This window comes from Centruroides vittatus, unplaced genomic scaffold (genome assembly GCF_030686945.1).
Source record: "Centruroides vittatus isolate TY-2023 unplaced genomic scaffold, ASM3068694v2 contig_7, whole genome shotgun sequence".
NCBI classification, from domain to species: Eukaryota; Metazoa; Arthropoda; class Arachnida; order Scorpiones; family Buthidae; genus Centruroides; species Centruroides vittatus.
The window spans coordinates 1,832,059-1,849,040 of NW_027122442.1; the positions used below are offsets into that span (position 1 = coordinate 1,832,059).

A 16,982-nucleotide genomic window follows, 5' to 3' on the forward strand; every position below is an offset into this window, starting at 1 on the left:
TTATCAGTCTTTTATTCACTTTTTTCAATTAATAAGTATATTTTTTAGCCATTTGCCAAATGTAACATATAAAAACATATTCCGTAAACTTAGTATTGTATTTAATAATTACTCAAGAATGTAAATATCAATAACGAGCAAGAAACATTAATTATATGTTACAAAAAACCGCTTTTTAGTTATGAACACAAGTAAAAAATAAATAAAATATTTCTATCAGATAAAATAATGTCAGGACACGTGTAACAATGTATAGAGATTATTATTATTATTATATTAACTACTAAAAAGTTATAAATATTAAAAAGTTTATGGAAAACCAAGTGAAAATTTATAATAGATATGTAGAAAATTACTTTTTCCACAACAAATTATAATTTTAGACAGTTCCATTCACAGATTTTCCTATAAATCAGACGAAACATTTCTAACGTACATTATAGAAATAAGCAAATTAAATTCTATTAGTTTTTAAGAATTAATTAAATCTCTAGTGTTAAACTGTACAAATTTATCAGAAATTCACATAAAGAACTATACATTGATTCACTTATCACAAACAAGATTTCTGGTATCATTTCTAACACATTTTGCTGTTATGAAAATTTATCATATACCAGATCAAACTTAATGCTTATTATGAAAAATTGAAATATATTTATTATTTCTTTTGAAATATTTTATTTATATATTTTGAACAGGATGACATATTTTAGAAAGATTTAAAGTTAATGTCTGTTGCATAAAAATAAATTTGTTTTGAAATGAAAACAAACAAAAAAATTGAACAATCAACAATTTGAAAAATGATGTTTTCAAGACTTTGGAGCTGCCATCTGTTGAGCTGCGAGAGTTGCTTGAAGTTTTCCTTCCATTATTTCTATGACGGCTGAAATTCAAAATAAACAATTTGATGTATTTCAACAAAGAATGACAAAATTTCTAAATTAAACAATTTAATTAATTTTATATCATAATTTTATAAATATTCAGAAAAGTGAAGCAAAGAAATGAAAATTACAAAACAAACTTGTCATATAAACAAAACTGATGATAATAAAGTAGTGTAAATTATAGTGCAACTTTTATGGAAAAAATTGGTTCATATTTCTTGTCCTTCTATTGTAGTTTGAAGCAAGATTTCATTTATTTTTATTATAATGAATCACACTGGATAATTTTTGGCAGCCTTTGTTCTAAGAATCCATTATATCAAGAACAATATTTTCTTGAATGGGTGGGAAATTCATCCATTATTTAATCCCCTATATATAAGAAATACCTGTAATTAAAATTATTCAGTCTCTTGAAATCTCATTTCTATAGAAACATGTTAACAAGATCATACATGTATGACAAATGTACAGTATACAGTTTTGTTAACTATGCTCACTTAATGATTTTTTAACAAACTGAAGTCATCTTGGTTTGTTCTGATACCGATTTTCTGCCTATTGAATACAACACTGCTTGATATTAGCTATGACATGTATTATACCAGCAGTTTCCAACCCAACCTTTTTTCACTTGTGTACTCCTTGGCAGCCCATTTTCCTAAATTGTACCCCTTACAACTATATAAAGTACAAACATTTAAAAAAAAAATGTATTTTAAACTTGTGTAACTGTAAATAAATAGCAGTGATGTGGCATGGCAAGGAAGGTGCACAGAGCTGCTGAATTGATAAAGATTAAAAGGCTGTGTGTACAGGTACAAATGTTTAGTGCTGTGTTTCATCTACTTTTCTATCAATACTTACCATAGCATTGCTTTTTGAAATTGGTTAATTTTGAAACTAATATTAATAGCTTAAATTGCATTTTCGTCTCTATTAGCTGGCAAGATATACAATGTCAAAATTGAAATATTCTTATTTTGAGCTGCTCAGTGTTAAAAGAAATCACATTTTCTTGTTTTTATAATTGGCATCTTTTAATGGTAACTGGACCCTATTTAGGTGTTAGAGACAGAGAAAACCTGGAAAACTCCCATGTGGCCAGTCTGTCCTGGCGATGTGTGGACCCACAACCAAACTATATGGAACGGAACTGCTTGGCCACTGGTGGGCCAAGTGGCCAAGGAGTTTAAGTGCCCAATCCACATCTAACCATAAATGAATTTAGAAATTAATTTTGAATTAAAACAATGATATCAATTTCTATACAGTAATTTTTATTAATTAATAAAAAAGTGTATAATCGTGTGGTGGCACAAATCCCTGCAAATTGATTAAATTAAATATAAAATAAATATTGTAAAAACTAACTAAAAACTTAGCAGGATGTCCAAAAATTTCAGATTTTTCAGGATGAAAACCTGCATTTTTCCCTGACAAATGAAACAACTTATTGCATAAAAACAGTTTGCAATTTTTCATATTACCAAATGAAACTCAGTTATAAGGCTATTCAATCCCTTTATTATAACATATGACTAATTTTTTCATTTTGATTAATCAGTTCAGGTATTGTTGCTTGAAAACACGCAGAAGGTTGTACAGGTTAAACATAACAATTTTATTAAAATACTAGCAGGCAGGCCCGGCGTTGCTTGGGCAAAAAGTAACGATAGCGAAGATTAAGATTATTACGTTACAGTCAACCTTACTCGTCTTCACAGAATGCAAGAATTGAGTCCCCTGTTTCTAGACTAATTACAGAATTTTTAGATGGGTCTAAAAATATGTTCAATTTCCCACAAAAACGAAAAAAACTACATCTGCGTCTTGCACGTCGCTTTCTCTTAACACTTCCATCAACAATGGAATTGTTAAGCCTTAATCTTGTCCCTCTCCCCCGTGGGGAGGTATTTCGAAAAATCCCTTCTTAGTGTGCGTTCTCGTGACGTACCCTAACTGTGTAACATATTTCAACTTTCAATTCCTAACCGTTTGGGCTCTGCGCTGATTATTATCATCATCAACTTGTCTCGATTTTATATATATAGATGGAAATTCAAATTGACACTTTCAACCTCATAATGTAAACCCAATACAAATTTTCCATATATACTCACTGTGAATTGCATAATATCACAAAATGATCATACTCTTTATTAATAATCTTATAATATAATTGAAATGGGATGATGATGATGATGATAATAAGTGCAGAGCCCAAACAGTTAGAAGTTGAAAGTTGAAATTTGATACACAGTGTACATTCTCGTGACGTACCCTAAGATGGGATTTTTCAAAGTCTCCCCTGGGGAGAGGATTAAGGTTTATCCTAAAGAACTCAGCTTCTATTGTACTATTTTAGATACGGCTTTTTGCATTTTTGACTGCATTTTAGTAGGGTATGCCATCAGAATGCACATTAAGAAGGGATTTTTGGAAATTCAAGTTTCTGAGGGAAAAGGAGGAGAGAGTTAGTTTTAGTCAGTGTAAAGTGTAAATAATAAAGAAGGAAAGTAAATAGTGGCACATATAATATACATTTTGGCAATTAATAAATATTTTAATCATTTCCACTCTTCGGGTAATCCAAAAACAATAAATTAAAAATAAACGAATTTGAACAAATATTTGAATTCGTTCCAAATTTGAAAAATTCGAAATATAATGTTCCAAACAAGTTTTTGTAGATTTTAGAATTTAATCATTTTATTCAAGTAAATTAATTCTCCATTATAATGTAGGGCTCATCTGCTAGTTATAGAATAAAATAAACCTTTTAATGCACATTTGGAAGAACTGAAAAAATGTCCCCAATTGCCTTATTAGCTTCTGCAAGAATCATCTTTTTCTTTAGCTCTTCCACCATTTCTGCAGCCATCAAGTTCTCACTCCACTCTCTTTCTCTTGCTGTATTTCTTCCTGTTTACAAGCTACCATAGCTTCCTTATATCTCTGGGCTGATTCAAGTTGTGTATATAAACTATTTTGATATATCTAATTTCCCCAATCCACTAGCTGACATGACTACATCATGTAATTTCCTGTAAGCTACAAATGTATCTTTTTCTTTCTGGTTTTCCATTAGGCATACTTTATGGAAAATCCACATTTCTGTATGAGCATTACCATGGGAATTAATGAAATATTCACAAATGTTTCAAATTCTTTTACTTCACCATATTGATGTGACAAACTAAGCCAGAAAGAAACAAACCTGTCATGCTATTTGGAGTAGTGTTTAACCATAATCACTAATTCCTGGGGATGACAAAATGTCTGTATTGTTTAGCAATTTTAATCTGCTGTAGAATCATTTATCCCATTATTAGGCATAAGAATTTCTAATGTAATATCTAGCCATTCTTGTTCTTTCTCTCTATTCCTTATATAAGCTGGATTTAGGCATGACAGTGCCTAAATCCAGCTTTATACAAGCTAAATCCAGCTCCTGGTCAATTTGTATTTCAGTGGCAACTTTTGCAACAATTTGTGCAAACTGTTTGAGTTGTAACCACCAGTCTTTTCAAATTTCTAATATCACTCTCACTTATTCCCTTCATTCTAGCTTTTCTAATTTTCCAATCTTTAGTGGCTTATCCAAGGTCCGGGGTATATGCTTGGTAGTTTAGGGGTAGGCGAAAAAAAATTGCATAATTCCAATATTTGTATGTACTGTACAGAGATGCACATCAGTAATGGAACTGACAGAATGTTTTAATTTACTATCTGAAATCTGCAATCATAGGGTCAGAACAGAGTTTAATACTTTTCTGTTAATGAAATGCCAGTCATAATTGTAATCTGATGTGTGATGCTGTTGTCTTATTGACATAATAGAAAAGAATGAGAGTAATAAAAGTCAAGTAGATCTAATAAAACACAAAATAATTAAAACTTGAATAAAATCACAAAGATAGATTAAAACAAAACCAAAAAAATTAAAACCTGTTAAATTTCTAATCTGCTTTGCATCTTTTTTGTTGCAATTTTTGACATCATGTATACATTTCTATTAAAGTTTATTTCTATTGAAATGTGTTTTAACATAATAAAATGGCCATTTCTTTACACTATACTGTATATATCAATTAGCATCCCATTAACAGAAAAGTACCCAGCCTTTTATTAAGGAAATAGTTAAAAAGGTGACATATGTCAAGAAATTATAGACCAAGAAGTGACCCTTAATTTCTTATTGCTATTAAAAGAAGTAGAAGTATAAGAATGCATTCCCCAAAACATATTGCATCTCTGCATTAAATGAAGTTTATTTATTTGTTATGCAAATTATATGTAATATAATTTGTATGAACATATTATTGATCAAACTAAACATAGATTTTGTTTTTATGAAAACACTATTGTCTTGTAACTGTAAATTAAAAATTTATAGCATGTAAAACTTGTTAATTTAAATAATTTCACTATTAAAATCAGCAAAATTTTAATAGATGGGTGACACCCAAATGAAGTAAAATCAATTAACCATGGTTAAATCTGTTCAAATTAAAGTTAATAATCTTCTGCTCAGACTCAGCTTCTTAATGAATACAGTAGAAACATACAATACACCTTATCGCTGAGAACAAACAATTTATTACCTAAAACTAACGTTTTCGGCCCAATTTATGGGCCATCTTCAGGTTACAGCTGTTCGATTCCGATACAAAATCGAACACATTCAAAATTAAACCAAAATAGAACATACGTTTAAATTAAACCAATAGAACAAGCATAGTACAAAATAATAAATAACAAAAATTAAAATAACACGAAAAATGTAAATGAAATTAAAATACAAATAAAATACTGTGACTGGCCGTCAATCTTAAGGAACCATTCGTTTTGCATTAACCCAGAAGCCTACTGAGTGACGGCAGACTCATTATCACGTGTGTTACGTCTTACTATGTATTTCCAGGATGACGGTAACACCGTCGCATCCTTATAATTTAAACATCTGCCAGCCAAACTCGCTCTGTAGATTTCACATTTCTCAGTTATGGACGACAGCGTTGGCGAGTGTACTTTTACAAGAATTTTGGCATTTTCCCATTCTACCACTGAACCATCTGCTTGCGCCATTTTGGATAACGCTGTTGTGCACCTGTTTTTTGTGACATCGTACCGATGCTCCTTTATCCTCACTCCAAGGTTTCTATTGGTGACACCTACGTAGTCCCTATCGATTCCCAACTGGTCATTTTTGTAGGGAATTGCATATACTCCCGCCTGTTCTTTAACACCAATTCTTTCTTTGTCATTTCTAATCAACCTATACACTGTGGGGGCCCTTTTGCATATTAAACTGGCGTTTTTGTGCCTCGCTATTTGCTTCATAATCGGGAAGAGACATTTATTATATGTAAACTTTGTGAAGTTACCCCCAGACTCCGGTTTCTTCTTAGAACTGCTCCTAGGCTTTATGTACGCCGCTATTAAACGTTCTATAGTTCTTGTTCCAAACCCTAACTCCTTTGCTATCTCTTTGATTCTACCCAGCTCATTCATCGTGTCCATTATATTTGAGCAATATAAAAACGCTCTTCTGATTAGGGCCCTAAATGCGGATAATTTATAAACCGTTGGGTCATTGGAACTCGCCGGAATATACATCGGATCATGTGTGGGCTTGATGTACACCTTCGTGCATAAAGCTCCATTCTTAAATTCAATGCCAACGTCCAAGAAGTGTAGCTCTTTGTTACTAACTTGCTCAAGGTTAAGTTTCAAGCCATGTTGGTTAGAGTTCACTTGGTCTAGGAATCGCTGTATCATTGTGTCATTCTTCCAAATAATTAGAACATCGTCTATATATCTTTTGTACATGATTATGTGTTCATTATAGTTGAAAACTGTCATGCGTTCAATCCTTCTCACTACCAATTCACAGAGCAGGCCAGACATCGGGCTGCCCATTGGGACCCCTCTTAACTGCTTATAAACTTTACCTTGGAAACTGAAAAATGACTGAAAGCATATTAGATCTACCATTATCTCTAAATCTTTTTTGTGCTTGTATGCTTTTGGGTGCAACCCACATAACAGGTTCACTAACTCATCAAAACATGAGGTAAGATTTATTGATGGAAACATACTCTCGTAATCCATAACAGTCCCAATCTCATTGTCCATTAACGACATATCATGCAGGTTATTAACCAAACTAAACGGGTCCTTTACGACAAATTGGTAGTCTTCAATAAGTGGTGTTAAATGCCTATGCATACGTTTTTCCAAAATGTAGGTTGGTCCTTTACATTTCTCTACAACCGGTCTGATTTCTTTACTGTTTTTATGTATTTTTGCAAATCCAAACAACCTAGGTACCCCTGGGCAGGTAAAGAACAGGCGGGAGTATATGCAATTCCCTACAAAAATGACCAGTTGGGAATCGATAGGGACTACGTAGGTGTCACCAATAGAAACCTTGGAGTGAGGATAAAGGAGCATCGGTACGATGTCACAAAAAACAGGTGCACAACAGCGTTATCCAAAATGGCGCAAGCAGATGGTTCAGTGGTAGAATGGGAAAATGCCAAAATTCTTGTAAAAGTACACTCGCCAACGCTGTCGTCCATAACTGAGAAATGTGAAATCTACAGAGCGAGTTTGGCTGGCAGATGTTTAAATTATAAGGATGCGACGGTGTTACCGTCATCCTGGAAATACATAGTAAGACGTAACACACGTGATAATGAGTCTGCCGTCACTCAGTAGGCTTCTGGGTTAATGCAAAACGAATGGTTCCTTAAGATTGACGGCCAGTCACAGTATTTTATTTGTATTTTAATTTCATTTACATTTTTCGTGTTATTTTAATTTTTGTTATTTATTATTTTGTACTATGCTTGTTCTATTGGTTTAATTTAAACGTATGTTCTATTTTGGTTTAATTTTGAATGTGTTCGATTTTGTATCGGAATCGAACAGCTGTAACCTGAAGATGGCCCATAAATTGGGCCGAAAACGTTAGTTTTAGGTAATAAATTGTTTGTTCTCAGCGATAAGGTGTATTGTATGTTAAAGTTAATAGTTTTAACATGCTGTAATATTGGAAATGATACTTATGTTCACTTAACATGTTTTGCTTCCAAGCAAAACTTATACTTTAAACTAGTGATGTCATGAATATTCAGCTACTATTCGGTATTTGGCTACTTTTTTAATATTCGGTATTCGGCCGAATACCAAATCATGGAAAAAAAATGCACATGTTGCTCAAAAATGTATTTATTTTAATTAGATTTTAAGTATTAAATGTAATAATTTGTATCAATGGTAAGTTGTGATGAATGAAAACAATTTTTTCAGCATTTGTTGATAGCAAACGATTGCGCTTTTCCTCATAAACTGTACCCACTTCTGAAAATAGCCTCTCACTATATACACTACTGTCGGGAGACGATAGATGAATCTTAGTGAATTCTGTCAGGCTTGGATACTGTTTTGCATTTGCTGACCACCACTTCTAAAGGTCTGCCGTCCGATCTAGGTGAACAGTTTTCATATAAAAATCAATCTCATTTGCAATAGCACTTTTCTTCTCTACATCCTCATCATTTTGCATATTTTCTGTAGAGACTTGCTCAAAACAGTTCCAGAAACTGTCCTGTATTTCAATGGTTTTATAATTTTCATTGATATTTCTTTTCTTACAAAGTGGAGAAGAATCATCATTGGTACTAGTAGACTCATCACAACTAATTTTCAGAGCTTCTAAAAGAACTTTTCGTTTTGCTCTTTGCATTTGAACTAATCCCAGGAAACTGGTTTTGAAATGCAGGTCAAGAAAAGTGGAAACCAGATATTTATCATTCTCATCAAAGTTGAACGGTGTTTCAAGCTCAAATTGTGTTACTAAAGGACTATTAGTCCTTATGACTATTAGTAACACAATTTGAGCTTGAAACACAGTAACACAATGAACTTAATGCGTGTCGTGACACGATCTACTCGCAAATAAAACAAATGTGCCCGCGGCATCACTACTGCACCCACCGCAATGAGACAGGTCGTAACCTGTCACCTGCAAAACGTACACACATTCTGCCGAACATTCGGCGCTTCGGCCAAGAGAGTAGCCAAATATTCAGTATTCGGCAAAAATCACTATTCGTGGCGTCACTACTTTAAACCTAATGCACACTTCATTTCTCAGCTTCTCAAAATGTTAAAAAAGGTGCACATTAAATTCAAATTTTGTATTTTCTTAAAACATTGAAGTAAATATTAGTAATTATTATACTTAAATTTAATTAGCATGCATAATGTAATCTTAGATCATCATTCATATCATTTGACAACAATGTGCACATTCAAATCATTTCTGTTGTTCTCTTTCCATTACATATGCATTATATATGCTAAAATAATAATTTTTTTTTTCTTTATCAGGTTCAATACCAAATTTCCTGAGATTTCCATGACTTTCCAGGTCCATTGGACATCCTGCTTACCTTTTAAATGTGTGATGTAAACAAAATTATAGAATGTCAAAATGTTGGCACCAGTAGAATTTATAATAAAATGTTCAGTAAGTTTTATTTTGCATGTTTGTCAAATAGTGGCACCTTGGTCAATTATATAGCACTGTACTATTACATGCAAAATTTTTTTTTTAAATGAAGTGTTGGAGGAAGGACACATGATAAAAATATAATTATGTGTATTTGTTTTTTTATTTTAAAACTAAGCATCGAGTGCTGTGATGTTGCCAAAGGCTTCAATTCAGAATCCAAATATTCTTATAGTACATCTGTCATTATTAAATTTTTTTTTTTGCATACCCTTAAACCACCAAGCATATATCCCTAGTTGGAAATCACTGTATTATACAGTATAGCCTGTTCCTTTATGCTGAAACTCATCAGGAGGATCTTCACAACTTGGAAAGACTCCATGGAATTGCTAAATTTCAGCACTATGCTTGGGCCAACATCAGAATATTCATCAGATGGCTCCTTCTCAGAAACACCCAAATATTAACTAAATCTTAAAAGAAAAAAAATGCCAAGTATACAATAGATGCAGTTGAAAAAAATCCATTAGTCTGAGTTATGAATCTGCTGAAAGGAGGTAAAATTACATTGGATTTCACGGAATAACAGATTGATTTGGTGGAACCTGGAAAAAAATTCTTCCCTGATCCATTAAAATAAGATTCTACAGTACATATTTATTCTGCACAAAATATTGATCTTCCTCTTGTTTTTTTGCAAAGCAGTTCCAAAGATCAGCTTCATTTTGAGAAAGATGTGGTTTGAAGAAAGAAAAGGAATCAAAACCTGAATACAAAGGCAAAAAACTTTTTCTTCGGGTTTTGATTCCTTTTCTTTATTTTTCTTGATTTTAGAGTACATAATTACAGTTATATTTAATTCTGTCAGTACTTATAATGAGGGTTTTTCGTGTTAAACTAATTTGTAAGTTTCAGCCTCAAATAGACAAAAATATATAATTAGTTTTTATACAAAGTAAGTATATAACAGAGAATTTTTAGAGAGAGAGAGAGAATTCTCCAACATGCATTATGATATCTTATTAAAGTTTAAAAAAGTCAAGGTTGTAAATTATTCTTTTTATGATTATCCCACAGACTTAGTGTATTTAAATCTTTTAAAAGAATAAAACTAAGATATTATCTTTGAATAATGGAAACTATCAATGTTTTAATCTTTTGTATTTTTCACAATAAACATTGATATAATAATGACTGTAAGTTTTCAAATTATGAAATAAAAAGTATTAAAAAATTTACCATCTCGCATTGTAATTTTTTCATTAGCTAACCGCTGAATCTTTTCCATTTGCTGAGTTACAAAATTAATTTTTCTCTTGAAATAATCTTTTGCAGAGGGAATATCCTGAAAGAAATATAAGAGATTTTTAATATTGTATTATTTTAAAAAGATAAATCAATAATTTATACAAAATATATTTAATAAGGATAAAGAAAACTGTTAATTTTAGCATTTGCTAATTTTTGTTAAAATACTTTCATGTTAAGCAAAGGAATGTAAAGAAATATTTAATCATGAAATTTCTCAACTGATGGTATAATGTCTTATTTTAGCAACAAATTTTCATTAACAATAAATAAGCTTATTGTACAATTCTTATCAAACTATCCAAGAATCCAATATATTTTCTGCTAAATTTCAATATTTAGAATACAATAGGTACTTATTTGGCATTCTTAATATCATAATGAATTCTGGATTTTTTTTTCATTCAAATATTTTGTAATTAAATTTAAATTTTCATAAAAAATTCAACAGTATGTTACAAACATGCGTGTTTCATAATAATAAACAGACTTGGAAATATTCTCTCTGATCTTAAAATTGTCCATGAAATGGTTATATTTCAACTATTTAGTAATTTTCTGATACCTAATACATTCTTTAGCATTTTCTTGTGTATTCTATATATAAAATATAGAAATAATACAGTAGAGCATCGATTATCCGACTTAATTGGGGACTGGAGTTGGTCGGATAACCGAAAAGTATGAAAAAATACATTATTAGTATAGTGTATTAGGCCTGGTTCAAATACTAGCCTCCCTTTCATGGTCAAGCCAGTGCTGCCAGCTAAAACATACAAAAATTTAACAAAAATAATATTAAAGTAGCCAAGACACAACCAAATATTGTAGCGCCACATCATTAGCGGACATTTGAATTTGCCGACTAGAACGTGGTCGGTTAATCGGGGGTCGGATAATCGATGCTCTACTGTATTTATTAATATCAATTTTGAAAAAATTAACTATTTTTCTATTGAGTACTAGCAAGGCAAATTCATTTCATCTATAAAAAAACAGCCATTAGTTTAATGTGATTTGCAAGTATTATACGAGTAATAAAAGAAAGATTGAAAGGAGAAGTATTTCTTTGAATGTTGCATTGCAAATGAGAGAGAGAATCTGTTTTTGATCAGACCACATATATATGTGGTCTGATCAAAAAGTATCTGACCTTACTTTTTTCTTTACAAACATTTGCAAGCTGGGAGGAGACTATATGATCGTGTGACTTTGGACCCTACTGCATATGTGGGAGTTTTGATGAGTCCGTACTACCCTGCAGTCACTGTCAAGCAGCCATAATATTGATAGTTGCATTTTTATGCTGTTATTGTCATAAGTGAAAATGGCAGAACATAATGGATCCTGATTTCGTGAAGATTATAATCAGATATGAGACCTGGGTCTACAGTTATGACCCTGATACAAAGGCACAATCATCCCAGTGATAAATGCCATGGTCCCAATGGCCAAAGAAGGCAAGGCAATCATGCAGCAATGTGAAAGTCATATTAACTATTTTTTTGATTGGTGATTTTTTTTTTACCACCAGGGCATAGAACTATGCCCCTCACAGACAAACTGAACAAACAAAAAGGAGTACTGCATCACAACAATGCTCTGGCCCAATCTCATCCTGACATTCCTTCAAAATACATTATTGCACAGGTTCGGCAGTCTCCTTACACCCCAGACATGGCTCCGGCTGATTTTTGGCTCTTTTCCAAACTCAAGATGCCACTCAAAGGAAAGAGATTTTAGGATACAGAGGTGATCAAGACTAATGCAACAAAGTGCCTGATAGAGATCCCAATAAGTGATTTTTAAAAATGCTTCCAACAGTGGAAGCATTGCTTGAAGAAGTGTGTGAATTCACAGGGGCCTATTTTGAAGGGGACTAGTATTTGAATCTAATGGATAAATAGGTGTTTACTTTCTGACCTCAGATCTGATACTTTTTGATCAGACCTTCTACATACATAGCACTCTAATAATAAATGTTTTAAAATTTCTAAATACAGGGTTCCTACTCAAATTCTTGTTTTGAATTCCCTGATTTTCCCTGACCAACTTTGTCCAAATTCCCTGACACTCACATTTCTTACAGTGTGGAATATCGACATAATGAAACAGCATTTTATTTACCGTGAACATTGATTGAGTATATCTATCCCTTTTTTTTGCACAGTTGATATGTTTCAAAGACTGCCACATTAAAAAATACAGTACATACTGGTACATCTTGTAGAAAAATGTTTGATAGAATCCAAAACTTCAATGTAATGAAAAAATAAGCAACAAATGAAACATGAGCTTTTTATTTTATCATTACTTATCATTATTATTTGTATGTAAATCTAGTAAATACAAGATAGCATAAAATCAACAAACGGTATTTGATATACAGTACAATTTGTACTGTACTGTGCTTAAAATGAACTCTTGACTTAGAAGCACGTAACTTTAAAACCAATCTTTCAACAAAAGAGTAACTTTTTTTTAAACAGCAACATAATTTTAACAAACAGTTAAATTTAAAAATTTTCAAATAAAGCATTTTTTCCCTCAAAAAATTGATCATGTAAAAAAAGAATTAGTTTTCTTTGTCAACCACATTATATACAATCTATTTTTACACAATTTTGAAATAAAGAGGGATAGGTGTAAGTTTACAGTATAGCTTCTCTAACAAATGTATCTAATTTATTGTAAAACCTTTTTATTTTTACAAAATGGACAATCAAAATACAGAGAAACTTCTTAGTATTAATTCTCTTTTTTTCAAAATACAGATAATTAGAAAATAAAAAATTAATTACAATTCACAAAATAGAAGAACTATTAATGTAGTTTTAGTTTTTTCTCCTCAAGTGTATTTATTTTCATTTCAATCTCTTTTTCTTCCTTTTCATGATCTTTTCTTAACATTTTCTTGTGTTGTTTTAAATCCTTAAGTTGTTGTGTAAGTTTTCTTTTTTCTTCAGCCCTCAATGCCTGCTGCTTCTGAATATCTTTTTTCTGTTGCAGAGATGCAATATATCGCTGTCTAGATCCTCTGACTGCTAACAACATTTTCTGGTCTATATTTATTTGATCAATACCACTGGCAAAATGGATCCCATCATAAACTAAGCGTTGAGCAACTAAACTTTCTTCCTTAAGATTTTCACTCAACAGTGATTTGTTAACCGAAAAACCACTCTCAACACTTGCATTCCCATGTGAGAAAGAAAGAGAAATTTTGATAATAGACCATAGATCTTGCAGTTGCCTATCATCCTTCATAATTTCACAATAAAATGTGTCCAGACCATCATCATCACTCCTTTCAGATATGAAGTCCTCAAACTTTGTAGAATAGGGTTTTATGGATACTTTATTGCAGAGTATATTATACTGTTCTTTTGCTTTGACAGCACATCTTTCATCAATCCTGTTTGTATCATGTAGAATCTCCAGTAAAGCATTGAAATACAATTTTCCAACATTTGATTGCATTTTAATAATTTCTGGGTCTAAGCTGCTCAAAGCCTTCACACATTTGTACTTGACAGGTCCCTTCTCAATAATCTTTTGTGTCATCACTTTCAGCACTTTTTGACAATCTCTTAGAAAACACAGAATATCTTTATCGCTTACTTTCAATTCTTTTAAAACCTTTTTTGCTCCAAAACCAATATCCAAATTCTTAAGATGTACCAAGTTTTCATTAGCATTTAAATCTATTTTTAGAAACTGCTTGTCGGTGACCCTGTCATTTTTCACAAACTTTCTCATCAGATTCATTAATAATTGAACAACTGCTTTATAAAGATAAGGTGCAAGAGGTTTGTTGCTCTGAAATCGGGTGAGAAAGCTCTCACTTTGTGTACATATTGACCGAAAAAATAAAAGTTTAACTTTAATAAAGGGGTCATTGAGTGCCTGTCTCAAGAATGTAGCCACCTTGCTGTCTTTCAACTTTGTACTGTTGTTTATGTATGTCTTCACAGATTCAATAACTTCTGCTGCACGTTCTAAGCACTCTCCATTCTCCAACCACCTTGTTGAACCAAACTTTTTGGGAAACAATCTGCTTCCACTTATAGCAATGTATTCAGCACGCCGAGTGGGTGAGTCTTTTAGCAAATAGTACAAATTCAGTAGCAGTGGTAACAAATTCCAATCTACTACTTTAAAACCATGGACCATGGTAGCACCATGGACTACATGTAAAACACATGTTCCCATTCTCACAAATGATTTACCAACATTCTGTGTCTCCATGTGATCTTCTAATTTATTCAGAAAACTTGTTTACATTTGGTCCGTCCATACAGATATGAAGAATTTTTGCAAGATCAAGATGAGTGTCTGAAAGGCCATTGAGAAATGCAGAGAGAAGATCATCTGCTGTACTATGATCCAGGAAGACACTATTTAAATATCTGGTCATAACCTTATCTTTACTCTCATCCCAGTATTTTATCACAAGATCCATTTGAGTTCTTTGAACAACTTTGTTTAGTGATTCGTCAAAGGAGATAGTAATATTATCACAACTTGTAACAGCATCAATCAATTTTTCTCTGAAATAATGGGCTAGGCCATAATTTATTATATGGGAAGCTTTATCTGGACCCAATTGAAATTGTGTGGCTATAGCACTGTCAGGAAACATTTTTTTGAAAATGTTTTTAATATCAGAGCATGAATTGAGTGACATCTTTTTCTTTACAACTGCCAATGCCCAAGTTATCTCTGCTTTTATTACATCATCTTTTATCACAAAAGGTGTCAATGTGCTGCTAAGAAATGTTGATTTGGTGAGAGACTGTTCATTAATGATCTTAGATCTATCTTCCACAACAGAAGCCGTTTCACACACATTTTGTTGACCATTAGAAGAGTTTGAATTTGTCGGGGTTAAAAACCTTACCAGCAAAGTTTGTTCCGACTTCAATCTTTTTATTTCAACATGACTAGAACTATTTGCATGGGATATTAATGCAGGCTTTCCCATATTACTTAACGAGAAAACTTTACAACAAATGCAGCAAAATGCTTTTGTATCATCATCTTTTACAGTTCCTAACCAGGAATTGAATTCTGGATGAATAGCTGGATCTAGCCATTGGAGATTAAACCTCGTTTGTTTCCGTGCCATTATAATTTAAGAATGTAGAAAAACACAAACCTCGAACATTATTATTAAAAGACAGATGAACCAGATCAGATAGCAATGTGTAAGACTTGTTTTGTCACAATACTAAGTACAGCATTCAAACGACATCCAATCCGCATCTGCATATATATTAATTAAAAGTAGTGTTGCCAACCAACTCAAAATTCAAATTTACAGCTAGACATTTTTTAATAAAAATACTCAAATTATACTGTTTCCATTAGAACTGTTTGGTTTTTTTAGCTAGATTGTTCATAAATCCACTAAATTAGCTGAATTGGCAACTCATTAAAAGAAAAAAAAATGTTCCGTTGCCGCCATTTTGATTTCGGTTTCGATGTAAAGCCAGAGTTTTAATAATTATTTTTAATAATTTTTATTATTATTTATTTAATTTTGCATTAAATTTCATCTTTTCATAAAATTTTCTTAATAATTCAGACAAAATTTATTTATTTTAACCCTTAATTACAATTCTTATAATTATTGCAAATCATATCACAAACCATCTTTCTCACTTTTATAGCAAATTTTAATTAAACGAACTAATGTTATAGAATTTAAAAATAAAATAAAATAAATACAGAAATAAACATCAAACGAAATTACAATCATACATTAATAAAATATAGAAGTTCAGCGCATAGAATCGTAACTATAAAATCTCGTTCTTTTGCAACATAACTATAAAAATAGTTTTGGTGTTGTTTCGCACTAAGATACTAAAAAATTAAAATACATTTGATTAATTATAAATTTAAAAAGCTGGTAAATTTATAAAAAAATTAATTATAAGCAAGTTAACATTGGTTAAACTATTGGATTATCTAGTTCACTGTTTCTCAACCACTGGTCCGAGATTCTTGATCGGTCCGCAGAGAATTTTTACCGCTCTGCGTTAAAAATTTTCTTATTGAAAAAAAACAGTGATAATTTAATAAATAAAAATTTTATAATGTATAAATGATGATGATAATTTTACAATTTACTTCTGTAGTAATTCTTTAATATATAGTAAAGTTTTTTGTTAAAACACCACCGGTCCGCAAAATTTTTTTCACAAATTTTATCGGTCCGCGGGCCAAAAAAGGTTGAGAAATGCTGATCC

General features: G+C 31.6%; 1 protein-coding gene across 1 annotated transcript in view; it reads right to left on the minus strand.

The window, feature by feature from the left end:
• Positions 1-662: 662 nt before the first annotated feature.
• Positions 663-16,982, minus strand: part of Pfdn5 (prefoldin 5) — a 31,399-nt gene continuing 15,079 nt past the window's right edge. The window contains exons 4-5 of the mRNA XM_067276595.1: positions 10,660-10,765; positions 663-889 (exon numbers count right to left, since the gene is read on the minus strand). Coding sequence (XP_067132696.1) covers positions 816-889; positions 10,660-10,765 — 180 coding nt within the window. The 3' untranslated portion in view covers positions 663-815. The remainder of the gene's footprint in view (positions 890-10,659; positions 10,766-16,982) is intronic.